The sequence below is a fragment of the Quercus robur genome, chromosome 11, assembly GCF_932294415.1.
Source record: "Quercus robur chromosome 11, dhQueRobu3.1, whole genome shotgun sequence".
NCBI lineage: Eukaryota > Viridiplantae > Streptophyta > Magnoliopsida > Fagales > Fagaceae > Quercus > Quercus robur.
In genome coordinates this window covers 28,977,603-29,005,289 of record NC_065544.1, presented here as the reverse complement: position 1 = coordinate 29,005,289, position 27,687 = coordinate 28,977,603, and the positions used below count along the sequence as shown (strand labels likewise).

At 32.3% G+C, this 27,687-nt stretch overlaps 3 protein-coding genes across 7 annotated transcripts; 2 read left to right on the top strand and 1 right to left on the bottom strand.

Moving 5' to 3' along the window:
• The first annotated feature begins 378 nt into the window (after positions 1 to 378).
• On the top strand, positions 379 to 1,182 carry LOC126705786 (16 kDa phloem protein 1-like). Its single transcript, XM_050404990.1, has 4 exons — positions 379 to 488; positions 644 to 748; positions 846 to 972; positions 1,066 to 1,182. Exons 1-4 carry the CDS (start codon positions 446 to 448, stop codon positions 1,139 to 1,141), a joined length of 351 nt encoding a protein of 116 aa, XP_050260947.1. The 5' UTR covers positions 379 to 445; the 3' UTR covers positions 1,142 to 1,182.
• Positions 1,183 to 10,220: 9,038 nt separating this feature from the next.
• LOC126705785 (branched-chain amino acid aminotransferase 2, chloroplastic-like) lies at positions 10,221 to 26,633 on the top strand. 5 transcript variants are annotated; one of them, XM_050404987.1, is made up of 11 exons: positions 10,221 to 10,302; positions 18,518 to 18,651; positions 19,953 to 20,004; positions 20,547 to 20,724; positions 20,857 to 21,033; positions 21,140 to 21,271; positions 21,665 to 21,763; positions 22,852 to 22,968; positions 23,609 to 23,704; positions 26,184 to 26,296; positions 26,418 to 26,633. In XM_050404987.1, the coding sequence occupies exons 3-11, from the start codon at positions 19,973 to 19,975 to the stop codon at positions 26,530 to 26,532; spliced, it is 1,059 nt and encodes a 352-aa protein (XP_050260944.1). In that variant the 5' UTR covers positions 10,221 to 10,302; positions 18,518 to 18,651; positions 19,953 to 19,972; the 3' UTR covers positions 26,533 to 26,633. The 5 variants fall into 5 exon arrangements, with proteins under 5 accessions (XP_050260944.1, XP_050260943.1, XP_050260945.1 ...); XM_050404986.1 differs by lacking the exon at positions 10,221 to 10,302 and adding an exon at positions 14,410 to 14,502; XM_050404988.1 differs by lacking the exons at positions 10,221 to 10,302; positions 18,518 to 18,651 and adding an exon at positions 14,516 to 14,594.
• LOC126704914 (H/ACA ribonucleoprotein complex subunit 4-like) lies at positions 12,755 to 13,387 on the bottom strand (the record flags this gene model as incomplete). The annotated part of the gene is made up of 1 exon (XM_050403898.1): positions 12,755 to 13,387. A coding segment is annotated over one exon (633 nt), but the record flags the coding sequence as incomplete, so codon positions are not given.
• Positions 26,634 to 27,687: the final 1,054 nt, after the last annotated feature.

The window sequence follows — 27,687 nt, the reverse complement described above, 5'->3', positions numbered from 1 at the left end:
AAAAAAATATTTTTAAAATATATTATTAATAATAAATTAATCATTTATCATTATCCACGTCATATCGTGCGTGTTAATTTCTTTTTTATTCTTTTTTGGTGAAATATAGCGTTAATTTCTTACTCCTTACCTTTCATGTCCCTTGGCTGGCTTAAATACCGCGTATACTACTATTCCAAGTCGGTTGGTTAGAACTTAGAAGTGGACCAGTGGTCATCAAACTCGTAATTGTTTGCTAAACTGGTAGACTCTTTGCAAACATTTTTTTTTTTTTTTTTTTTGAGAAAGACTCTTTCCAAACTTGGTTGAAAGAGATACCAACAATATTGTTTGACTCTAAAAGTCTTGCACAAAACTTCGAGGAACATGTATCCCACGCGTTGCAGTAAAACTATACGAGAGATCATCAAAATCCAACTAAACAGCTACAGAAATCAAATCCATCATGTCGATTATTGGCATTCAAGGCCAAATTCTTGAGGTCACTGGTAATTGTTTCTATGGCCCTTCAATCCCTTTCTTTTTATAGCTTTAACCTAATGAAGATTACAGCAAAAATGACAACAAAAATTAATACCCCAATCACATCTATCTCCATGTATATATGTCACTCTTGTTCAATGTCGTTTTTGGTTTGGTGCAGTTGTTGGGTGCAACAAGCTCAAAGACACCGAATGGATTTCAAAGCAGTACCCGTATGTGTGCCTCGAATATCCTAGTGCCAAGTATCGCACTAAAACTTGTACTGGTTTGTACCAAATTCTCTGTCGGATCTGAATTCAAAGTCATTTTTTTTTTTTTTTTTTTACTTTTTTTTTACTTTTTTTGGTTTTATTTGTAGATAGATGGTGGTAAGAATCCGACATTCAACCACAAATTTAAGTTGGAGTTAATTGAAGGTTATGTAGAGATAAAAATCATGGTTTGGAACGAGAATAAAGTTACTTCACACAAATTCATCGGCAGTGGAAGGTAATTTGCTTTTGTAGTTTTTATGAAATGAAAATGCGTTCTTTTGAGACCCTTTTGGCTTAATTTTAATTGGGTGGTTTTGGTTATTGTTAGAGTTCTATTGCAAAAGGTTCTTTCTCAGGGATTCGACGACGACACCTGGCCTCTGCAGACTACTTCTGGGAGGTAAAAACTGTCCCTTTTAAGTTCTTAATCTGTTTTTAAAATGGAAAAAAGGTATTAAAAAAATATAATTTTTACTGCATAAAGTTACAGGTTGACATGATAATTAATGTAATTGTTACATTTTAATAAAATAATAAATAAATTTTTAAATTTTTTTATTATTAGTGATGCATAAGTTTATAAAAATTATGTGATAAAACTTATAATATTCTTCGTCACTGTTTTAAAAATTATATGGTAAAATCTATAATATCACTCGGAACTTGTCACGGAAGAGTTATGATTTGGTTTAATTTGCAGGTAGCCTCGATATATTCCATTTTCCAAATTATCTAAATGAGGTTTAATTTTATTTGGTACTATAGTAGTTAATCTGTACAGGTTTTGAGAATATTTATTGTAAAACATGTAATTAAATATTTATCTATAAATAAAAAATTCAATTACACAAAAAAAAAAAGGTCAAATAAGAGATTTTTAAGAAAACATTCAATGCAATAAAATTAGGATTTATTCAAAAAATATCAAGTGTAATTTAATCTAAATCTGGTTACTTTATTCTAATAAAACGGTGAGTACTGATGTAGGTAACATGTAACAAATTGACCAAATTAAATTAGTAATATGCCTGTGTGGTATTAGAATTAATTAAAAATTAAATGCAAATTAAAGAGAAAATTTTACTAACATAATCAAAAGTTTTATATATATATATACAAGATAAAAATTCTACTCTAACCTAATCTAAGTATATGTGTGTGTAAAACTCCCTTCTGGAGACTTGAACTGCTACCCTTACTCCCTACACCCTATAAGCACTTATACTTGTGAAGTGACCATTGCACTAAGGATGTACGATGGTCTAACATAATCAAAAGTTAATAGTTAGTGAACCATTTAAAACTTCAATAGAATTCACATTGAATAAATTAAGTCTATGCTAGTTTAAAGTAATATAAGAGAAGATTCTTTTAGGGAAAAAAAAAAAAGTAATAATGAGAAAAACTGAATTCAACTGCTCATATACGATGCACGAATTAATTGAAAAATATGTGTAAATTAAAGAAAACATTTTTGATATATAATCAAAACTATTTTTATTGGGCTTATTCCCAAACAAAGAAAAGTATGCATACATGCATTATTTCTTGACGTACTAATGGAGTAAATGGGCTTTAGCAACCCCAAAAAAAAAAGAGTAAATGGGCCAAGTACTAAACCCAATATCACATTCATGAATGTTTGGCGCACACAATACCAAATACGTTCAATTTTTGAAATTCTTGATGGAACATGGTGTTGATATATAGAGGGAAAGGTATAACATCCTATTTTATTTTTCTGAAATAGGACTTTCACTAAATCTTTCTCACAAACAATAAGTCCCTCATTAAAAAAGATAATAATATTAACAATTTTTTACTTATAATTGATTCATTCAGTATTTATTCTCCCAATTTATCTTTCACTTTGGAGTCGCAACAGTCCTACATTATGAATTTATATGATACTTTTTTTTAAGTGAATTTATATGATACTTGACATGCAATAAGTGTTTATACGTCTCTCATAAAGAAATATCTCTGAAAATAGGTGGACTCACAAGATATTAAGTTGAATAACATTTTTTTTATTATACTTTTTATTATATATATCCCAACTCGAAAACCAAAAAATCACGCACATTTTTCCTTCTCATTGTTTGGCTCGGTTTTTAAAGTTATGGTGAACATATAAGCTTATATGCAAGGTTGTTAACCTATTTTGCCAAAAACGTCCTTCAAAATAAATCATAAATATGAAATATGAAATATGCCCCTTTATTTTTATGGAACCCAATCATTTATTCTTGTTTTGCGCGCAGAGGGGGGATAAATCATAAATATGTCCGTTTCATCTGATTGTGAAATGTGAATTCCCTAATCATGAGAAACAAATTAGTATTTTCTTAAAACCACCTTCTTCTTTTCTGTAGTTTTGGTGTGCAAGACATAACATTGAGTCTTTTTTCGATTTAGTTAAATTAAGTATTAATTTCATGTCAAATTGTTTAATTTTTCATATTATCAAAGTTATATTTTTCTCTCATCATTATATCCATTAATTCTTCTTTTTCTGTGTTTTGAATTAGATTAGCAAATAAGATATAAAATCAATTTTGATTGTAAAAGATAATTTAGGATAGCCTCTAACTTTAGAGTCAAGAAAAATTAATGCAAAATTTAATATATAATCAAAATCATATATAATTGATTATATATTAAATTGATTACATATCTGATGATGTTGCTCCCATTGTAATTCGTGACAGAAATATCTGTTGATTCAATAAAATTCTTGAATTGATTTTCAAAAAAAAAACTATCTTTTTTCTTTTATTTATAATTTTTTAACACATAAACAATTGCCAGTTTTATTTTCATGTTTTCTTTTAGTGTTGAATGTTTGTATAATTATTTTTCCTACATGGTGAAAAATTGTTTCATGCTTTGGCCCTCTTAAGGAAAAAAAAAAAATCCTAGCATCATCCAGGAGGCCCCTCACACTCTTATCCTCCCCCACCATACCCTCCAACATATGCTAACCCTCGACCACCTCCACAAGACTCAGCCTATTATCCTCCAGGTAAATTTGTATTTAATTAGGTGAATGATTCCCACTGCTAATATATAATTAGTTGTTCACTTTTACTAAATTTCCCTTTGTTTTTTATCAGGTCCTTATAGTGAGTATCGTTGACCACTATTGTGAAATTCAATTCACGCAAGATTTGAGAAGATAGAAGAGAGAAATCAACATGGAGACTATGAGCCGACTTCAACCACCACCAAACTATGAGTGAACTCAGATGTGTTTACGTACAATAGAATAATGAAAGCATATTATTGTTGAAGCAAAAAATGAAACACTTAGTATGGGATAGAGAATTTACTCATGCTCAAGAATGCAATCAAAAAGCATTCTATGTACATACCTTTATGGCTCTTTGATGCAAACACAAATATTCCTTGTTTAAACTTCTAATATTTGAGCTATTCATTGATTGGAGGTTTTATAAAATAATTGTTCACTACTATTTGAATTAGAATCCAATTTAGTAGTGTCTTTATTTATCACTTATAATGTATTAAATAAATATAAATTAATAATTAGGATAAACCATATGTGCATCACATTAATTAAGTTTCTAAATGAAGATATATATCTCATTCTTCCAATTGACCCACATGACATTTAAATAACTTGAAGAGTGATACTTATTGTAATATAGCCATCATACTACCTGACATGTAATTATAAAATTCTTCCACTCAAATAAAAGTTGCAATATATGAATGATGGCAAGAATACCCAGCCAAAAGTACATCCTTCCATGTACTACAATGGGATAAAGATGGATATGCAATAACTATATGATCAAACAGAATGGTGTTTTCACCAAGTGGTGCTGAAGGTGTTTGGTTTTGGAGATAAATTCATTTGGTGCTGATTGGTATTTGATTTTTGTTAAATCCTTATTTTTATTGGCTTAATTCCTTTATGTATTTTATTCTCTTATTTTTTTATGTATTTTTGGGCATTATTATATTATGGGTAGAATATACTTGAGCCTAGTTTTTTTGCTAAGCTATACTTGAGCCTAGTTAAAACTTGGTCAAAGCTGCATTTTGTGATCTGCACAAGCCTCAATGCGACCTTTTAGCCTGCAAGTGACACGTGGCAAATAGATTGAGTGAGCCGTTAAGAAGGCAGGTCATGACCTGCCAAGTCTCAACAAGCATGCAGACAAAACAGTCTGTTTTTTTCCCAATCTACTTTTTCCGCTTTATTAGAGCATTCGCATCCGGAAATTCTATCTTATCTTATTTTATCATCCTAAAAAGTTACTTTATCAATTACACAATACCATATTACAATACATCCAACATCCCAACTTTTATTTTCCTATTCTTCTCATTAAAATAATATATATTATCCACTAAAATATATAACCAAAAAAAATAATAATAATCTCCTCTCTCTAAGTTTCTCTCTCTTCCTTCCTCCCCCATCTCTCTCTCTCTCCACCGTGAGCAAACCCAAACCCCAACCATAGCAAGAACAACCACATGAAAATGGCCACCTTGCCACCACCACGCCACCGACCAGTAACCACCATCACAACCAAACTCACCACCAACAACAACTATTTTAGGACATATGTGATTCATTTATTAAGAACATATGTCACTATTTTATGTAATTGACTAATCTTTTGACAAAACGCACTTTACTTGTAATTGGGTAGATCTAGATGTTTTTAATACTTCAAGAAACAAGGTTTCAAGATCAAGTGTTGAAGTCATTCAAGTCTATCCAAGAAACAAGCTGAATAGTGCAAATTCATTAAAGCTCGACAGCTGCATCTATTGAAATTAAGAAAGCTGTTTCAGCCCATGTGCTCAACACCTACTCGACAACTCCTATATGTCGAGGTTTAAGAAAAACAAATTTTCTGTTCTGTTTTCTTTGGATCCGTGAATGTGTCTTTAAGCCTTCTTTTCTCACAACCCTAGACATATAAAATGATTATTTTAAGGGCCGTCAAAGAGTTCACAAGTTGCACAAGTGTTGAGCAAAGTTTGTTCAAGCAAATTGTGACCGGAGACAGAATTTGCCCTAGTTCATCGTTCTTGAAGAAGTTGTTGTATATGCGCACCGTAGAGTTTTGTGACCAAGCATCTTCTTGATCTTCATCGTTGGGATGAACTGAAAAACTTTGTGACCAACAAACTTCTCTAATTGGTGATTGAAGTTGCGTACTAGGATCCGCGCAATTGATTAGTCACGTACTTAGGAGCCGTGCATCGAAAGGAGAAATTGTCAATACAGAACAAGTTCAATTGGGTATTAAGGTAAGGATTCAACTGTAGATTGGTATAAGGTACTAAGATTCCTTTACTTGTAATCACTTGTTGTGATAATAATGGAATTTTGGGAGTGGTGACTTGAAAATTACCCGGTAGGGTTTTTGCCGTATAGGTTTTCCCCATTCGTAAACAAATCACCGTGTCAAATTTATTTTTCGCTACATACTTAGTTTATTGGTGATTTATTTGTGCAACCACACGTTTGCATGTTAATTAACTTAATTAATTCACTTAACTAAATTAATTGATTAATTTATCACAAAGGGTCAATTTGTTTTTGGCCTATCAAACCATAAGAAACAACCACCAAGAGGAAAAGAAACACAAAAAATTGCCAAAACCACCACCAACAACCATAATCACAAGACACGACCACAACAACACCGATCCAAACCCATGACACCGATCCAAACCCACAGCACCGATCCACATACACAGCACCGATCCAAACCCACCAGCCACAACCGATCAAAACCCACACCACCACCTGACCCATGATACACCGATCGGAGCAAACCACACCCACATCAGAGCAAACTTATCGAAGCCACATCAAACCTATCGAAGCCACATCAAACCCATCGGAGCAAACAGCACGCATCACCATCGGAGCAAACCATATCCACATTAGAGCAAACCCATCGGAGCAAAACATCAAGACGCGGCCTAGGCTTGGCATTGTTGGGTGATGGTGGTCAACGGTGGCCTAAGGGAGAGCAAAGGGAAAGGGAGAAATTTGAAAGAGAAAGAGACGTGGGAGACAAAGTTGAGAGAGTGCGAGAGTTAGGAGACAGATGAGAGAGAAAAGGAATAAAATAATATTTTTGTTTTTACAATTGAGCTATAGTGTGATTCTACATGTAGAATCGCACTGTAGCACAATTGCAAATTTTTTTTGCAATAGTCTACATTTACAATTCCGAATGCTGAACTCCTTTGGGCCTGAATGCCAAATTTTCCTTACATTTGACATTTCGAAAGGCCCAATGCGAATGCTCTTACATATGCAAACCTCACATCTTCTGCATGTTTGACGGGGCTAGAGAGTGTGATATGAGTATATACATTGAGAAAGAGTTCATTTAATCCCATCCTTCTTTGTAGAGAAATAGAGAACCTTTGTCTAGAGAAAAATCTTCTACCAACCTCTCTTCTCAATTTCTCTCACCATTGCCAAATCATTTAGAGAAATTTTTACACCTTCACCTCCATCACCATATACTGAGTGTTGTAAGTTTTGTTGAAGGCTTGGAAACCACTAGAGGCATTTCAAATCCAAATCAATTTAGTGGCTTTTCGATGGTGGTTCAACGGTAGTGTTTCCGGTCAACTAAATGAAGAAAAGGTTTGGTAAAGCTAGTTGTTAGCTAGAGTTTCAAGAGCTCAAGTACATAGGTTGATATGAACTTGGAGGGTTCACAGTCTTTTATGTATCACAATTCACAAGTATTCATACTAGTAGTAATTTCCCAACAGAATGAGTAAGGAGAGGTTTTTCCACCCTGTATTCAGGTTTTCCTCTTCCTAAACAGTTCTTAGTGTCTAGCTTGGTTTGGTTTTTTTTTTTTTTTCATTTTCATATTGCTCTTTATATGTTTTAGTTTTTATATATATGTTAATGCTAGCAATATGAAATTTGGCTAATCACTCACATTAGACTAATTGGTAGTTTAGGAACGGAAAATTAAAATAAAAAAATCATTCAATAACATATCATGAAAGAGGTTCTGATACCACAATGGAATATGAGTATGAAAATGCAACTAGAATACATATAGCACAAACTTATGTTAAGTTTTTTTTTTTTTTTTGTGTATATTATTTTATGATCATGTTTTTCCTTTTGGGTTACAAAAGGCTGAAGACTTACAGAGTTAGTGGTTCTAACTATTGAAACAATAATTCCAAACTCATACAGTAAACTAATGAGAAATATTACGTTCACAATATTTTTACAATACTTTCACAACAAATTTTTAGTGGTAGATTATTATAGGTGTGAAAAAAAAAAGTAATTTAAATTGTGGATTCAAATAAAAGCCAATAATAACTTACCACATATAATTTATGATAGACGTAAAACTTCTCAAAACTAATAAATGTATGTAATTTTTATTTTAATTATTCTATATATCACACGGGCTACCTGGTAGTATTTTATTTTAAATTTGGTTTCTACAAGTGGGAATTTTATTTTGAGTAATGCTAGGCATGGTTTTGAAATTTGTACCGTTCAAAGAATCGTACAAGAGAGAGGTTCAAGATTTTTAAGGTCAAATCAAGATCGAACCGAGATTAAACCGTGATGATATCATAATTTATATAATAATTATTTCAATTATAAATAAATATATTAAATTAGTAAAAATTGAAGATTTAACTAAAATCTAAAAATTTATTTTGCAAAAAAAAACATTTTTCAACCTAAGATTTATGGTGGATTTATATATACATTAAATTCTAAGTCAATGCAAATTTAAAACCTTTTTCTTTTTATTCCCTCAATTCACCTGTCAACATCATGTCTGGTCTCATCAAGACATCAACTTTACCCATTTTTATTTTCACTTTTCATTTCCCAAAATTTAATCTACACCACACCTTTTAAAACAATCTCTACCACAAGTCAGCCACTTACTCTTTTATTTTATTTAGGCAAAAAACACATTTTTGTCCCTACATTTTCACACGATTCCCACTTTGGTCCCTATTTTTTATTTTTATCGCTTTTAGTCCCTATTTAGAAAAACGCCATCCATTTTAGTCCTTTCCGCCAGTGCCCTAACGGCAAAGTCCTAGGTGGCAAACGGAGTGCATCGCTGGCACACTAAATGTTGACGTCAACATTAAAATAATAATATAATATATTATTTAGAATTTTAAAAATGCCACGTCATTTTTTAAAAACAAAAAATTAATTTATGAATTTTAACTAAATGAAAAAAAGGAAAAAACAGAAATAAAAATAAAAAATAATATGAATTAAGATCTAACTTTATTTTGAGTAAGAACAAACAAGAACATAAACAAACTCAGTCATTGTTTTGTTGGCAACTAAACACAATATCAGCTGAAAACCCTTTATTATCAAAAATATTTTTTTTGATATGGGAAAATAAGTAAATAAACCCAATCAGTGTTTATCAAAAAAAAAAAAAAATTAGTAACCCATTGTTCTTTCCCTGACATCAGAAACATGAAATCAACGAGCAAACGAGACAGCATAATCCCAACTTCATTTGCTTGAACTTTTTTCACATTCAAAACCCCAAATTCCTTATCAGATTCTTCAGACTCTCTCAAGCTCTCTCTTCAAAATGCAATTTCAGACTCTCTCTCTCTCTCTCTCTCTCTCTCTCTCTCTCTCTCTCTCTCTCTCTCTCTCTAACTCATCCTCTCTCTCTTTTCCTCTCTTACTGGTGAACGGAAATGGGCGTTAGTGGTGGAGTCATCCCACAACGAGGAGATGAAGGAGTAGTGGCGGATAGGGTTGTAGTTGATGGACTAGACCTTGCGAGAGCGTTTGTGGAGGGAGCAGATTGGGTTGGAGGTTGGGGGAAGAGATAGATCGTAGATCTTGAGAGAGCCATCAGCTACGGCGGCGATAAGGAGAGAGTCGTTGTAGATGCCGTCGACGGTGTCGAAAAAGGCGAGTTCTATGAAAGGGAAGGACGAAGTGGGAGTAAGGTCGAGGATGTGGATGCGACTAGGTTTTTTTGGGTTGTTGCTCACATCAGATTAGGCTTGAGTAAGTGTGGTGGCTGAGTTTCTCTGGGTTGTTGCTCAGGTCAGATTAGGTTTTTTTTTTTTTTTTGGTTAAAATTCATAAATTAATTTTTTGTTTTTAAAAAATGACGTGGCATTTTTAAAATTCTAAATAATATATTATATTATTATTTTAATGCTGACGTCAGCATTTAGTGTGCCAGCGATGCACTCCGTTTGCCACCTAGGACTTTGCCGTTAGGGCACTGACGGAAAGGACTAAAATGGATGGCATTTTTCTAAATAGGGACTAAAAGCGGTAAAAATAAAAAATAAGGACCAAAGTGGGAATCGTGTGAAAATGTAGGGATGAAAATGTGCTTTTCGCCTTTTATTTAAGTAGCTGCAGCAGTCTACAGGACCAACATTATTTTATTTATAGATACCAAAGTAGGTAAAATAAAAAAGGGTTGCCAACAATGACTTCTTCAACCATTTGCTATTTGCTTTTTCCGTTGTTGTTGAAGATGCACGTACCAGACAGAAGTAGGTAAAAGGGGTTGCGTTTTGGTTTTGATCGGAGAAAGGGTATATAAGAAGATAAATAAATATAATTAATAATTAGGATAAACCATATGTGCATCACATTAATTAAGTTTCTAAATGAAGATAAATATCTCATTCTTCCAATTGACCCACATGACATTTAAATAACTTGAAGAGTGAGACTTATTGTAATATAGTCATCATACTACCCATGTCATCTAATTATAAAATTCTTCCACTCAAATAAAAGTTGCAATATATGAATGATGGCAAGAATACCCAGCCAAAAGTACATCCTTCCATGTTCTACAATGGGATAAAGATGGATATGCAATAACTATATGATCAAACAGAATGGTGTTTTCACCAAGTGGTGCTGAAGGTGTTTGGTTTTGGAGATAAATTCATTTGGTGCTGATTAGTATTTGATTTTTGTAAAATCCTTATTTTTATTGGCTTAATTCCTTTATGTATTTTATTCTCTTATTTTTTTATGTATTTTTGGGCATTATTATATTATGGGTAGAATGTACTTGAGCCCAGTTAAAACTTGGTCAAAGCTACATTTTGTGATCTGCACAAGCCTCAATGCGACCTTTTAGCCCGCAAGTGACACATGGCAAATAGATTGAGTGAGCCGTTGAGAAGGTAGGTCATGACCTGCCAAGTCTCAACAAGCATGCAGACAAAACAGTTTGTTTTTTCCCGATCTACTTTTTCAGCTTTATTAGAGTATTAACGTTTGGAAATTCTATCTTATCCTATTTTACCATCCCAAAAAGTTACTTTATCAAACGGTTATCTGTTTAATAATCGTTCCTATTGTCGAGGAGTCCAGAGGATTCAGAGGTAACTTCCATAACTGCCATGGAAGTTACCTCATTTGGACTTGTGTTCCGTAATGGTTAATGGAGAACTTGGCACATAGTAGTTCAACTCGTCCCTTATGCTCGGTGGAGATCAAAGTCGTCCAGAGTCCAACATGTTCAACCCAATGAACTCGTCCATCATTTATTAAGGACAGACGAGGCTGTTAGGGATGACTTTTCCTCCTGCATTCACTTTTTCCTAATTTCGTGTAGAGCTCGTCCATCCAAACATTTCTAAGGACGGACAAGCTTCTCATGGGACCTCATCCGTCCAAAGACGGATGAGGTCATCAAGGACACTTGAGACGATCACTTCATGTGCTTGGTTCGCCCTAGTCGGTCTTTCATTAGACGAGCCATATGGACGAGTTCAGGAGTTGGTGTTTTTTGTAACACCATCAAGTAAGAAGAGGTTTTTCCACCCAGTATTCAGATTTTCCTCATCCTAAACACTTCTTAGTGTCTAGCTTGGTTTGGTTTATTTTTTGCATTTTCATATTGCTCTTTATATGTTTTAGTTTGTGTGTGTGTGTGTGTGTGTGTGTGTGTGCTAGCAATATGAAATTTGGCTAATCGCTCACATTAGACTAATTGGTAGTTTAGGAACGGAAAATTAAAATGAAAAATCATTCAATAACATATCATGAAAGAGGTTCTGATACCACAAATGGAATATGAGTATGAAAATGCAACTAGAATACATATAGCACAAACTTATGTTAAGTTTTTTTTTTTTTTTTTGTATATTATTTTATGATCATGTTTTTCCTTTTGGGTCACAAAAGGCTGAAGACTTACAGAGTTAGCGGTTCTAATTATTGAAACAATAATTCCAAACTCATACAATAAACTAATAAGAAATATTACGTCCACAATATTTTCACAATATTTTCAAAACAAATTTTCAGTAGTAGATTGTTGTAGGTGTGAAAAAAAAGTAATTTAAATTGTGGATTCAAATAAGAGCCAATAATAACTTACCACATATGATTTATTATAGACGTAAAACTTCTCAAAACTAATAAATGCATGTAATTTTTATTTTAATTATTCTATATATCACATAGGCTACCTAGTAGTATTTTATTTTAAGGCGAAAAACACATTTTGGTCCCTACATTTTCAGCCGATTTCCGTTTTAGTCCCTAAGTTTTTTTTTTACCGCTTTTAGTCCCTCTCCTGGAAAACGCTTCCATTTTAGTCCTTGCCGCTACATCAGAAACGGATATTGCAGACGTGGCAAACAGCAAAGTTAAATAATAATAAACTAATGTCCACGTGGCCTAAATTAATAATAAAAAATATTTTTTAATGCCACATCAGCATCTAAATTAAAAAAATTAATTTATTAATTTTAACTAAATAAAAAAATTAAAAACAGAATTAAAAACTAAAAATCTTATGAATTGAGATCTAAGTGTGCCTTGAACAAGAACAACAAGAACACAAACCCAGATCCAAGAACACATACCCAGAAATTTTTTTTTTTTTTTAAAAAAAAAAAAACTAACCAAAGCCAGAAATTCCGATCTCAAAGCCAACCCACAACCAGCAAAATAAAACCCACAACAACCCAGGCCAAGAAAATCAACCCATGGCCCCAGTAAGCGTCTCAAGCGCCCGGGCCACCTTAGACACATCAGGCACGGCAGAATGCAATCTAGCAACACAAACATACTCTTTCCCAGCACCCTGCTGGGATTTTACAAGCCTAGTAGCTCTATCAATACAAACAATAAGATTTCCAGTGACTTTGGGATCCAAAGTATCACTGTGACCGGTTTTCTCAACCTTGAGAATACGTTTAATCCAAGCAACAACTTCATGAGAAGAAGGGTTAGCGAGTTTATCAAGGTTGAGAACACCATACTTGATATACTGATCGAGAGGGCGCTTGAGAGGAGAGTAACCGGAGGGAAGAGGAGTGTAGTGTCCGGTTCGCACGTTGAGGCGGTCGTAGTTTTTAAGGAGGATCGGCCACTGTGATGTGTCGATGGAAGGAGTGAAGCTCTGGGGTTTGATCACGAAGTCCTTGTTGTTGTCGGGAACATCGTCGAGTGGAGCTAGTGGTTCTGGTAAGATTATTGGGGTTTCGTCTTTGGACTTGGAAATAGTGATTAGTGGGTTTGTGGCTGTGGGTTGATTTTCTTGGCCTGGGTTGTTGTGGGTTTTATTTTGGTGGTTGTGGGTTGGCTTTGAGATTGGAATTTCTGGCTTTGATTAGTTTTTTTTTTTTTTAAATAATTTTTGGGTTTGTGTTCTTGGATCTGGGTTTGTGTTCTTGTTGTTCTTGTTCAAGGCACACTTAGATCTCAATTCATAAAATTTTTAGTTTTTAATTCTGTTTTTAATTTTTTTTTATTTAGTTAAAATTAATAAATTAATTTTTTTAATTTAGATGCTGATGTGGCATTAAAAAATATTTTTTATTATTAATTTAGGCCACGTGGACATTAGTTTATTATTATTTAACTTTGCCGTTTTGCCACGTCTACAATATCCGTTTCTGATATAACGGCAGGGACTAAAATGGAAGTGTTTTTCAGGAGAGGGACTAAAAGCGATAAAAAAAAAAAACTTAGGGACTAAAACGGAAATCGGCTGAAAATGTAGGGACCAAAATGTGTTTTTCGCCTTATTTTAAATTTGGTTCCTACAAGTAAGAATTTTATTTTGAGTAATGCTACGCATAGTTTTGAAATTTGGACCATTCAAAGAACCGTACAAGATAGAGATTTAAGATTTTTAAGATCAAACCAAGGTCAAACCGATATTCAACCGTGATAATATCATAATTTATTTAATAATTATTTAAATTATAAATAAATATATTAAATTAGTAAAAATTAAAGATTTTACTAAAATATAAAAATTTATTTTGCAAAAAAAAACATTTTTCAACCTAAGATTTATGATAGATTTATATATACATTAATTTCTAAGTCAATTTATTGTGGATTTATATAAACAGTAAATTCTAAATCAATACAAATTTAAAACTTTCTTCTTTTTATTCTCTCAATTCACCTATCAACATCACGTCTAGTCTCATCAAGTTAACAACTTTACCCATTTTTATTTTTATTTTCACTTTTCATTTCCCAAAATTTAATCTACACCAAACCTTTTAAAGCAATCTCTACCACAAGTCAGCCATTTACTCTTTTATTTTATTTAAGTAGCTGCAGCAGTCTACAGGACCAACATTATTTTATTTATAGACACTAAAGAAGGTAAAAAAAAAAAAAAAAAAAGTTGCCAACAATGACTTCTTCAACCATTTGCTATTTGCTTTTTCCGTTGTTGTTGAAGATGCACGTACCAGACAGAAGTAGGTAGAAGGGCTCCAGCTCATTGATCGATCCAAACAGCCATTTTTATCGTTACCATATATATATTCTCTCATACACGTTCGCCCACTCCATTGGTAAGGATTTATCAGTTATATAAGCATCTTGTTTAGTTTTTGATGTTCCATGGCAACAACTAGCAATTCTGTGAATTTGATCTCTAGCAAAGAAGATTATATGAATTTGATCTCAGTATTGACCAACTTCACTATGTGAACATGTAGTTTTTATTCCTTTTGGCTTTGAAAACTCTTCACTGCTCCACTTTGTTATGTACTTGTGATGATAGGCTTAACTTGATGGATTTGGTTTTTTCCTCAAAAGAACACACTATGGTTCGAATTTTGGTTGCATGATTCCTTCGACTTATGGTTGCAAAAGAACAAAAAAAATGATTTAGTATTGGTGAACTTGGTTTTTTCAGTGAAAAAAAAAAGGATTTTCTTTGTGAAAAAATATGGATTTTTTTTTTCTTAATTTTCTTTCCGAATTTATATTTCCAGTCATAATTACTTTAAAATAACAGTAATTTTTTCTTCCCATAATTTATTTATTGAGTTAATCATTAATTTTTATATTAATTGAGTTAATTTATACATTAATAAAAGAAATATATTTCTTCCCACCATTTGAATTAGATATTTGCATGTATATTTACCAGAGAAAAATATATGTTATGTAACTAGAATATAATAAATAAATCTATACCATTTAAATTCCCTTTTGCTTCCTTTCTCTCTTACACATCGTAAGATTGAATACATGAAACATATATTTGTGGCAAATACTAGTTATATTTTCATTTTCATTTCAGAATAATGTGAAATTTGGCTATATAAATTCAAATACTATATATTTGACTCAAATATTAATTATTAACTACTTAATTGCATATTATTTGTTAATATATAGATGATTATGTACATACATACATACATATATATATATATATTTACATATGAAAAATTAAGAAGTAAAACAATTTTGAAATATATATATATATTTTGAATGCTGAGTTCCTTTGGGCCTGAATGCCAAATTTTCCTTACATTTTACATTTCGAAGGCCCAATGCGAATGCTCTTACATATGCCAATCCTCACATCTTCTGCATGTTTGACGAGGCTAGAGAGTGTGATATGAGTATATACATTGAGAAAGAGTTCATTTAATCCCATCCATCTTTGTAGAGAAATAGAGAACCTTTGTCTAGAGAAAAATCTTCTACCAACCTCTCTTCTCAATTTCTCTCACCATTGCTAAATCATTTAGAGAAATTTTTACACCTTCACCTCCATCACCATACATTGAGTGTTGTGAGTTTTGTTGAAGGCTTGGAAACCACTAGAGACATTTCAAATCCAGATCAATTTAGTGGCTTTCCGATGGTGGTTCAACAGTAGTGTTTCCGGTCAACTAAATGAAGAAAAGGTTTGGTAAAGCCAGTTGTTAGCTAGAGCTTCGAGAGCTCAAGTACATAGGTTGATATGAACTTTGAGGATTCACAGTCTTTTATGTATCGCAATTCGCAAGTATTCATACTAGTAGGAATTTTCCAATGGAATGAGTAGTGATAATTCCTTGGAAATCAGTAGGTTGAAAGTCTCAGACGTTGATGATCTTAGGGCTTGATCCTAAAAAAACAAATACTAAGTCAGAGGGGACCGGTGGAGATCGGCCAAAAGTCCTCCGATGATAAAGTCAGTGGATTTGTGATTCCAAGTAAAAAGGAAGTGTTTTCTGAAAAAAGTGTCTGAATGATCTTTACCTTCTCATTGATGAATGCTTATATAGCATATGTGAAACGATTATCTGTTTAATAATCATTCCTATTGTCGAGGAGTCCGGAGGATTCAAAGGTAACTTCCATAACTGCCATGGAAGTTACCTTATTTGGACTTGTGTTTCGTAATGGTTAATGGAGAACTTGGCACATAGTAGTTCAACTCGTCCCTTATGCTCGGTGGAGATCAAAGTCGTCCAGAGTCCAACATGTTCAACCCAATGAACTCATCCATCCTTTATTAAGGACGGACGAGGCTGTTAGGGATGACTTTTCCTCTGCATTCACTTTTTCCTAATTTCGTGTAGAGCTCGTCTGTCCAAACATTTCTAAGGACGGACAAGCTTCTCATGGGACCTCATTCGTCCAAAGACGGATGAGGTCATCGAGGACGCTTGAGACAATCACTTCATGTGCTTGGTTCGCCCTAGTCAGTCTTTCATTGGACGAGCCATATGCACGAGTTCAGGAGTTGGTGTTTTTTGTAACACCATCAAGTAGGAAGAGGTTTTTCCACCCAGTATTCAGATTTTCCTCATCCTAAACACTTCTTAGTGTCTAGCTTGGTTTGGTTTATTTTTTGCATTTTCATATTGCTCTTTATATGTCTTAGTATATATATATGTGTGTGTGTGTGTGTGTGTGTGTGTGTTAATGCTAGCAATATGAAATTTGGCTAATCACTCATATTAGACTAATTGGTAGTTTAGGAACGGAAAATTAAAATGAAAAATCATTCAATAACATATCATGAAAGAGGTTCTGATACCACAATGGAATATGAGTATGAAAATGCAACTAGAATACATATAGCACAAACTTATGTTAAGTTTTTTTTTTTTTTTTTGTGTATATTATTTTATGATCATGTTTTTCCTTTTAGGTCACAAAAGGCTGAAGACTTACAGAGTTAGCGGTTCTAATTATTGAAACAATAATTCCAAACTCATATAGTAAACTAATGAGAAATATTACGTCTACAATATTTTCACAATACTTTCTCAACAAATTTTCAATGGTAGATTGTTATAGGGGTGAAAAAAAAAGTAATTTAAATTGTGGATTCAAATAAGAGCCAATAATAACTTACCACATATGATTTATAATAGACGTAAAACTTCTCAAAACTAATAAATGTATGTAATTTTTATTTTTATTATTCTATATATCACACAGGCTACCTGGTAGTATTTTATTTTAAATTTGGTTCCTACAAGTAAGAATTTTATTTTGAGTAATGCTAGGCATAGTTTTGAAATTTGGACCATTCAAAGAACTGTACAAGAGAGAGGTTTAAGATTTTTAATATCAAACCAAGGTCAAACCGAGATTGAACCGTGATGATATCATAATTTATTTAATAATTATTTAAATTATAAATAAATATATTAAGTTAGTAAAAATTAAAGATTTAACTAAAATATAAAAATTTATTTAGTTAAAAAATCATTTTTCAACCTAAGATTGATGATAGATTTATATATACGTTAATTTCTAAGTCAATTTATAGTGTGTGTTTGCATTCGACTTATTCACGTCCACGTTTTTCCCTGCTGCGTTTTTGTTCTTTTTTTTTTTTTTTTTTTTTGGTTTTCACGCGTTTTGGGTATTGCGGTTACTGTTCATTGAACAGTAACCGCAAAAGCTGACTTTCTACAGTGAACAGTGCATATGTGCACTGTTCACGGACCCACAAATTTCATTTTTTATCAATTTTTTCATTAAAAATAGGTCCCACAGTACTATTCACACATTTAAAAATTATTTTGCTACAGTATTTTCAATTTTCAATTTTAGCAAAATAAATTCTATCCAAACACACCCATAGTGGATTTATTCATACGGTAAATTCTAAGTCAATACAAATTTAAAACTTTTTTCTTTTTATTCTCTCAATTCACCTATCAACTTCACGTCTAGTCTCATCAAGACATCAACTTTACCCATTTTTATTTTTATTTTCACTTTTCATTTTCCAAAATTTAATCTACACCACACCTTTTAAAACACTCTCTACCACAAGTCAGTCATTTACTCTTTTATTTTATTTAAGTAACTGCAGCAGTCTACAGGACCAACATTATTTTATTTATAGATACCAAAGTGGGTAAAAAATAAAAAATAAAAATAAAAAAAGGTTGCCAACAATGACTTCTTCAACCATTTGCTATTTGCTTTTTCCGTTGTTGTTGAAGATGCACGTACTAGACAGAAGTAGGTAGAAGGGGTTGCGTTTTGGTTTTGATCGGAGAAAGGATCTATAAGAAGGCTCCAGTTCATTGATCGATCCAAACGGCCATTTTTATCGTTACCATATATATATTCTCTCGTACACGTTCGCCCACTCCATTGGTAAGGATTTATCAGTTATATAAGCATCTTGTTTAGTTTTTGACGTTCCATGGCAACAACTAGCAATTCTGTGAATTTGATCTCTAGCAAAGAAGATTATATGAATTTGATCTCAGTATTGAACAACTTCACTATGTGAACATGTAGTTTTTATTCTTTTTGGCTTTGAAAACTCTTCACTGCTCCACTTTGTTATGTACTTGTGATGATAGGCTTAACTAGATGGATTTGGTTTTTTCCTCAAAAGAACACACTATTGTTCGAATTCTGGTTGCATGATTCCTTCGACTTATGGTTGCAAAAGAACAAAAAAAATGATTTAGTATTGGTGAACTTGGTTTTTTCAGTGAAAAAAAAAAAAGGATTTTTTTTGTGAAAAAATATGGATTTTTTTTTTCTTAATTTTCTTTCCGAATTTATATTTCCAGTCATAATTACATTAAAATAACAGTAATTTTTTCTTCCCATAATTTATTTATTGAGTTAATCATTAATTGTTATATTAATTGAGTTAATTTATACATTAATAAAAGAAATATATTTCTTCCCACCATTTGAATTAGATATTTGCATGTATATTTACTAGAGAAAAATATATGTTATGTAACTAGAATATAATAAATAAATCTATACCATTTAAATTCCCTTTTGCTTCCTTTCTCTCTTACACATCGTAAGATTCAATACATGAAACATATATTTGTGGCAAATACTAGTTATATTTTCATTTTCATTTCAGAATAATGTGAAATTTGGCTATATAAATTCAAATACTATATATTTGACTCAAATATTAATTATTAACTACTTAATTGCATATTATTTGTTAATATATAGATGATTATGTACATACATACATATATATATTTACATATGAAAAATTAAGAAGTAAAACAATTTTGAAATATATATATTGGCCAAAATATCGATAGATTTTTGGATTTAAATTCAGCTATCCGAAAACTGCAATCAAACCATCCTTTACCTCCATTTTCCATCAATGAGATTAACTATTTTAGCCTAATTAACATTTTGAAATGTATTGAAAAATGCAAAATAAATACATGAATTATCAAGTCATGGTTAAGACTGAAATCCTATCCTTAGCCTTAGAAAATCTTCTGAAATAGCCAAAGTAATCACCATTAAGTTCTTGTTTAGATTATTGATGAATATAAAGCTAGACAAGAAAAAGCTTCGCGCTTGATATGATTAGAAAGCCTTGCCGGGGCTTCAGCTACTTTCATTTTTTAGTCTCATGCGAAATTTTATGACATGAGTGACTGTTTTCTTGGTTGCAGCTGAGGCCAAGTTTGTGTCTATGGCTTCACCCACTCAAACCAAGAATAACAGGTAATACAAATAGCTTTCAGTTAAAAATTACATTGAGCAGTTTGACAAAATTTGATTAGCATTTTTTAATGCTGGAAGTTGCATAAATATGCTTCTTGCATCAAACTTAGTATATAGTATAAACATATATACCTTGGTGTTTTCTTTACTTACATTTCTTCTTGTGATTCGTGGTCCTTTTAATATATTGTGTATGCTTGAATAATAATTATCATATGTATCATATATAAGATACAAGGATCAAAGTGAATATATTTGTAACATTCTTCCCTTTCTTTTGTTTGAAAAAAATATATATAAAACACTAGTGGAGTTGAAAAACATGCCTATATCAACTGGGATGAACTTGGATTTGATCTAGTCCCAGCAGATTACATGTATGTCACGAAATGCGGCAAAGAGGAGAATTACATTTGAAAGTTTTCTTTGCCTGGAATTGCTTTCAAAAGAATAATAGTTACTTCCATGTATGGCACAAACCTATTAGCAACTTATTTTTCCATAGTCTTTATTTCGCATATTGTTTTTGTAATTAAATGCAGTAATTATGGTGAAAAGTACGCTGATGTCAACTGGGATGAACTTGGATTTAGCTTAACTCCAACGGATTACATGTTTGAGATGAAATGCTCTCAAGGAGAAGAATTTTCACAAGGAAATCTCATTCCTTATGGGAAAATTGAGCTTAGCCCAGCTGCCACAATCTTAAATATTGGACAGGTCAGTAGCAAATGCAACTTTTACATGAGAGAATTGAAGCATAATAAACATGAACTACAAATCTTTTTGTTTATTAATCAGACGTGAAATACTTTATCCAACTGACAAATGCATGCATGGTTGTGTGTTTAGGGATTGTTTGAAGGCCTTAAGGCATACAGGAGAGAAGATGGTCATATCGTGCTCTTCAGGCCAGAGCAGAATGCTATGCGCATGAAGATGGGTGCAGAAAGAATGTGCATGACATCACCTTCTGTCGAGCAATTTATTGATGCTGTAAAGCAAACAGTCCTTGCCAACAAGCGTTGGGTATTAATTCATCCCCACTTCCTTCAATATCCCCTTGAGTTCCATTTAGTACTGTCTTTTTGAATGAACCAATGTTCTTGTTTTGAATTCAAACATATATATATAGGTGCCACCTCCAGGAAAAGGGTCACTATATATTAGGCCTTTGCTCATGGGAAGTGGATCGTTTCTGGCAGTGGCGCCGTCACCAGAATATACATTCCTAGTGTACACTTCTCCGGTTGGCAATTATTATAAGGTGGGTTGTGCAATCTGAGAAAAACTTTGATCCTAGAAATAGTGACTGCAGGAAATTGTTGTAGGGATGGCTCTAGCAGTTACAATGGAGAATAAAGTAGTCATGGGAAGAAATGGGTTATACTAATGGAACTTAGAACGTCCTTTATTTGTGCACTCTTGATTCTCAAAGCAGTATTATTGAGTAACTCATGTTACGCCATACTGATATGCCTAGCAAAATAGCTAGTCCTTTTACCTACACATAAATTTAGAGAGTTTAAAATTGTCATGAATAATGTACACATTTCAATGAGCTTCACTTAATTGAATTTTTTTCTGCTACACATATAGATCTATAATAGTTGAGATTTTCTTCACACGTAATTCGTCTATATATATATATATATAATAGGGCACTGGTACGCCTATAAACTTGATTGTTGAGGATAAGCTTCATCGAGCGACCCCTGGTGGAGCTGGAGGTGTCAAGACTATCGCCAACTATTCACCGGTAAGCTACTCATTTTGTTCTATCTTGACGTACCCATAGACATCCACTAGATTTCATTGTGTTAGAATTGTTATTTATATTACCAAGAGAATTGTGTGTATTCAAGTTTTACTTAGTGTAACTTTAAATAATATTACACTATTTAAATTTTTTTTTTTTATTGAATGTAAATTTTGTCAAATCCACCATTAAATTCCATTATTTTCATTTTATATTTTATGCTTGAAAATCAAAACGATCAAAGATAAATAACTATGTCATCAACTAAATATTAAAAGTTCAAGTTTTTGTAATTTAAAACTATACATCAAAGATGAGTTTATAGATCAAATTCTAAATAAAGTCTAATCAATGTGAAATTTGACATACATATTAAAATCATAGAGAACATATTACCTAGTGGTGAGATTTTTTAATTATTTATACAATAAAATATTATTTGTTGGTGTAATATTTTTCAAAGTACAGTAAAAAGTTTTCTTTTGGTACTTACTGGCTAAGCATTGGGAACAACCTTAAAGATCATAAAGAGTTTGATATAAATGAGAATTTATTACTGTCCTATGTGGTATTAAGAAATAGTAACATTTAATAGTTTTTCAAAAGTTCTTTTTAAGGAGGAAGTTTCGAATCTAACGGTCATATGCCAAATCAGCAATCAAACGATTAAGTTTTAACTGAAGACTGAAGAGGGAATAAACAGCGTCGTTTGATTAAGTGACTTAAGATGTGTCAATAGACGACATCGTTTAACACTCACTCCTTTTAATGTTCAAAGCTACACGATATCGTTTGTTGCAGATATTTTATGACCAGCTTGGGAATCCAAAGCTAAAAGATTAATTTTGTAAAGCTCTATAAATCGAGCACTCCTAGATTGTAATTCATAAGTGCTTTCCAATATAATTTCTCACATATATTTTCATTTCTTTCAAGCTAGAGTTCTCACACTTTTGCTCAAGTTCACCTAAAAGCTTATCATCTTTCGTGTATGATGACACAATTGCAATAATTTATTTGTGTGTTCTTTCTTCTTCACATGAGCTTATAATACAGAGGAACCAGTTTTTCGTTTCTTTCATATATAGGTTCTCCAAGCACTCACTCAAGCAAAGAGCAAAGGATTCTCCGATGTCTTATTCCTGGATGCAAAGACTGGGCAAAATATTGAGGAGGTTACACTTTGTAACATTTTCATTGTGAAGGTATTAACAATGGTTGTTGCCACGGGCAATACTAATTATTTAAATCAATTTTACTTCCGTAAGCATCAATTAAAGCTTTCTTTTTTTATCTTCAATGAGTAAAAATATATCTTTTTATTGCTGGCAAATGATGAATTTGAGAATTTCGTAAATAGTAGAAGTACCAAGTTGCTAAAAGTAATGCAAATCAGAATTTTTTTTTTTTTTTTTTTTTTATATATGCGAGTATCTTCAAGAAGAAAAAGAGAGATGTTTATGTATTATAAATACAAAAAATGGATAGGATTAGATGCTACTCATAACGAAATAAGCATACTGAATACTTTAGTAGCCAATTTCACCCAACTTGAGACATTAGTATGTGCATTCCATCAACAAAGTAAAATGCCATATCATAAGGACAAAGTTTGCCAAACCTTGTCCATATTATAATGTGGTCTATATAGTTGTCAATAATTATAGAGTAAAATAAATTTTCATGAAATTTTTCACAAGTAAAATGTTGTTAATGGTAGATAATTAATAAGACGATATTAAAAGCGAGCTTAGTATTTATTTACTCAAAGACTAGTCTTCTCAACACTCTTATCATCCTATTTCTGTAGGCATCATTTCTATTTACATTGTCCATATGTTGTAGGATAAAATTATTTCAACTCCAGCTACACTTGGAACTATTTTGCCCGGAGTTACGAGAAAGAGTATCATTGACATTGCCCTTGATTTTGGCTTCCAGGTGATAACTCTTCTTCTATAATATGATTTGAATTTGAACTATTCATGGTTTATCAGTTCTAGCCAATATTTGGGTGTCTTGGTTTGACTAATCCTTATTTTGTTCACTAATCAACAATAATAGAGGAATCATTGGCACAGAGTCAAAAGTGGATTATGATCCAAAACCATTGATAAAACAATCCACTAAACTCACAATTCTAAAGTGTTATATTATATGATATGATATTCCAATTGGGGATCGAGAACATGCCATTCCGCGGGGAAAAATTATGCTGGGATTAATTAGCTACTATTAGTGCCCTCCCCCTCCCCAAAATTTTAAAAATTTCTTTAATTATATGTATAATTATTCAAAACTTTAAAGATTTAGCTAAAAAAATAGGAGTCCCCACCCCCCAAAAGAAAAAATATTGGAGCTAGTGAATGATGCTCTTTAAAAAAAAAATAGAATTTGTCAATCAATCTAATAGTTATAATGAAAATTTAGTTTTTTCTTTACTCAATTTCTTTTCTTGTACATGTCTAATATCAAACTAAACACATTTTATATACTCATTGGAATTTCAAAGATGATAAATTCTCCTAAAACTTATCTCTTGAATCAACAAAAATTATCTCTTAAGGTCATATATGTGTGTTTACATTTGTGTGATGGTTTGTCTTAATTCTTATTTGATATATTAGTACCACAATTTGGCCCCCTCAAACAAAAAACCCTAACTCCTCCCTTCGCTACAATGTTCTCAAAAGCAACATATGCTGCATGAACCATGTTAAAAACTAACATAGATGCTCATGTTATAACTAAGAGTCAGGGCCTTGTTACTTTGCTTTGTTGTAATTTTTATTCCGTTGAATTAGCAATAATTAAACTCTCATCCAAATGCAAATAACTCAAAACAAAACCCCCAAGAAGGAAAAGGAAAAAATGAAGCATAATGTATGAACAGTTAAGACAAAAGACAAGTAGTTGCTCAAAATTTAATTTCCCATGCAAAATGTACCATAGGAGCAAATATTAATTTGGGTAAATTTCACTAAACTACCCTGAGGTTTGGGCTAATACTAACTAGATCCAAGACTTTTAAAAAACTACCTATTTGGTCCTTAATAGACAATTTTATCCTTGAGTCTGTTCAGCATGGTTACTTTATTCTCACATTCTATTCACTCTTCTCTTACTCATCTCAGACCCCTCCCCTCTTCACTCTCTTCTCTCATATTTTCTCTTCTATAGTAAATGTTTATTACATGCTAAGATCTTTGATTTCAATTCACTGTGATCACACTAACATGAGCATGGATATGAGCAAAAATCATACTACACAACTGCACCATGTCATAGACCACAAACATACACTGATACACATATAGCCGTATAAATTCTAAAACTTGAAACCCCAAAAAATCATCCCACATTACCAATCATACACAGATTCATATGCATACACGAACAAAATCACCATATTAGAGTCATTTTGAGACAAACCCTAAATCAAAAAATACCCACAAATATGCAAATGACCATACCCAAAGCCCCTTTCAAACCCAAATAAAAAATCACCAAATCCTTATATCACATAAGAAAATCCAATCCCTAAAGTGACCAAGACCCAAACCAACAAACAACCAAACCAAAAGAGAAGTAAATAAAATAAAAACAAAAAAAATAAAACAAAGAAAGAGGATAGAGATCGACGGCCACCAGTGGTGGTGTTGAAGCTCGTGAGTCTTTGCCAAATGTTCCCTTGACGTTTGGCACACAAACCCAAACACAAACAAAGACCCAAACCTGGAAACAAAGAACCAAACCCAAAAACAAAGACCCAAACACGTTTGGCATCAGATTAGAGCTGATGGCAAGGAACAATAGCAGCAGTGGTGATGCGAAGCTCGAAAATCCCTAGCCAAATGTCTCCATGGCACTAATTTGAAGAGAGAGTGGAAGATGGTAGTGGAAAATCATGGGTTTCAACCATGAAAGAGAGTCTTCAGCTGCCCATGGGTGTGAGTGAGGGAGAGGGAGTTGCTTTGGTTGAGAGAGAGAGAGAGAGAGAGAGAGAGAGAGAGAGGCAGAAGAAGGGTTTGGGTCTAGAATGAAGAGAAGAGAAGCATTTGGGCTAAAGTAAATGTGCTAACGGAGTCAAGGACAAATTTGTCTTTTAAGGATCAAGTTTGTCATTTTTGAAAAGTTTTGGACCTAATTGGTATTAACCCAAATTACCTCAGGTGGAATTTACCCTTTTAATTTCTTAGGACTAATATGATAAAAAAATAAAAATAAAAATAAAAATTTGTATATCTGATTGTGCCCATACTTTAATTACCAAGCATATCCTTTTCAAAAAAAATAAAATTTACTAAGTATATGAATGTCAATATGAAGCACAAAAATTACAAAAAATGGAGGCTAATTACCATGCATATGAATGTCAATATTATACTACATTGACACTATCAATGGTCCATTGTATCAGGTGGAGGAACGTGTTATTCCAGTGGAGGAGTTGATGGATGCCGATGAAGTTTTCTGCACAGGAACTGCAGTAGTTGTTAACCCTGTTGGTAGTGTAACTTACCAGGGTATAAGGTAGACATGAATGGCTACGTATTTGTTTTTCTAGTGAAATCTTAGATTTGGATGGTGATTTTATTTACAACATTTTAGTTCATGGCACTGTTAACATTACTACTTGATTATCGAAATGCAGGGTTGAATATAAAACAGGAGTGGAAGCAGTATCCCAGAAATTGTGTGCAATGCTAACAGGAATTCAAACTAGTCGTATTGAGGATAAGATGGGATGGAGGGTCGAGATCGATTGAGCATGTAATCCTTATATAAAATTTAATAATGATGGTGGAGACTTAGCTCTTTATAATATTGAATTTTTCGATTCAAAAAAATATATCATTGAATTTTAGGAGGTTATGAGTTCCTGTTGGTTTGGCATTTTTAACCCTTTTTTTTTTCAATATTTATATTAACACATATGTTACCCCATTTTTCTCACTATAAAACGAGAAATTATTAGGTCCACTATGAAGACTGCTGACATGGTCCTTTCTGACCTTCCAACCAACAAAATATCGTTATTTATGCAAATGTAACATCACCTGGTAATTTTTATTTTTTATTCATTGTATTGATTAAGATGCTCATTCACACATTTGCATAAATGACATTGTCTCATTAGTTGGAAGGACCACGTCAGCAATCATCCTGATGAACCTAATAATTTCTCCTATAAAACAGCAATTTTATCAAGAATATTCCTTATCCAATTCTTTGGGGGAAGAGACAAGGATTTTGTTGGTGCATTAATTCTAGTAGCAAAAATATCTATTTGATAATAATTTGAATGAGAAAATGTGGGAGTTTTCAGACTCTGATAATTCTCAGATGTGGAACCAAATAATCTAACGTTTATTTTATTGAAAAGTTAGATAATTCTCAGGCATTCTTTTCCTATTTTTGTATGGATGGTGTCTATTCCTCCATGACTGCTATGTCTTAAATCTTCTTCTATGAATTAATAAACTGATACGATTTTCTTCTTAAAAAAAAAAAAAAAATCAGAATTTTTAATGAATTAAACTTGAATTATCTAATATGGGTTGGGTTCAAGTGACACATGGTGTAACTCTAAACGATATTACATCACCCAATAACTTGTTATTAAAATCATATTTTAAAAATCTTACCGTTTGATTATATGTCCCATGTATTATTAACAAGCATGCCAATTTTCACGTCAATTAGATATTATTTACCTTTTAATCCATAAACTCATATTTTATGTATTATTTTAAACTATAAAAACTTGATTTTAAACAGTTTATTAATGACATGACTATTGATCTTTAATCACTTAAAATTTTGCAATTATGGAGAATATACGAAGAAAATATAATTTAATAGTAGATTTGTTCAAATTTGCATCTAATTAAAAAATATTAGATGATATAACACAGTTTAAA

Bases quoted from the DNA above. Each gene is read 5' to 3' on its own strand.
- LOC126705786 (XM_050404990.1), top strand. From the start codon at position 446: ATGTCGATTATTGGCATTCAAGGCCAAATTCTTGAGGTCACTG. The intron at 749-845 runs GTTTGTACCAAA...ATTTGTAGATAG, and splicing joins TCGCACTAAAACTTGTACTG to ATGGTGGTAAGAATCCGACA. The intron at 973-1,065 runs GTAATTTGCTTT...GGTTATTGTTAG, and splicing joins AAATTCATCGGCAGTGGAAG to AGTTCTATTGCAAAAGGTTC.
- LOC126705785 (XM_050404987.1), top strand. From the start codon at position 19,973: ATGGCTTCACCCACTCAAACCAAGAATAACAG. The intron at 20,005-20,546 runs GTAATACAAATA...AATTAAATGCAG, and splicing joins ACTCAAACCAAGAATAACAG to TAATTATGGTGAAAAGTACG. The intron at 20,725-20,856 runs GTCAGTAGCAAA...TTGTGTGTTTAG, and splicing joins CAATCTTAAATATTGGACAG to GGATTGTTTGAAGGCCTTAA.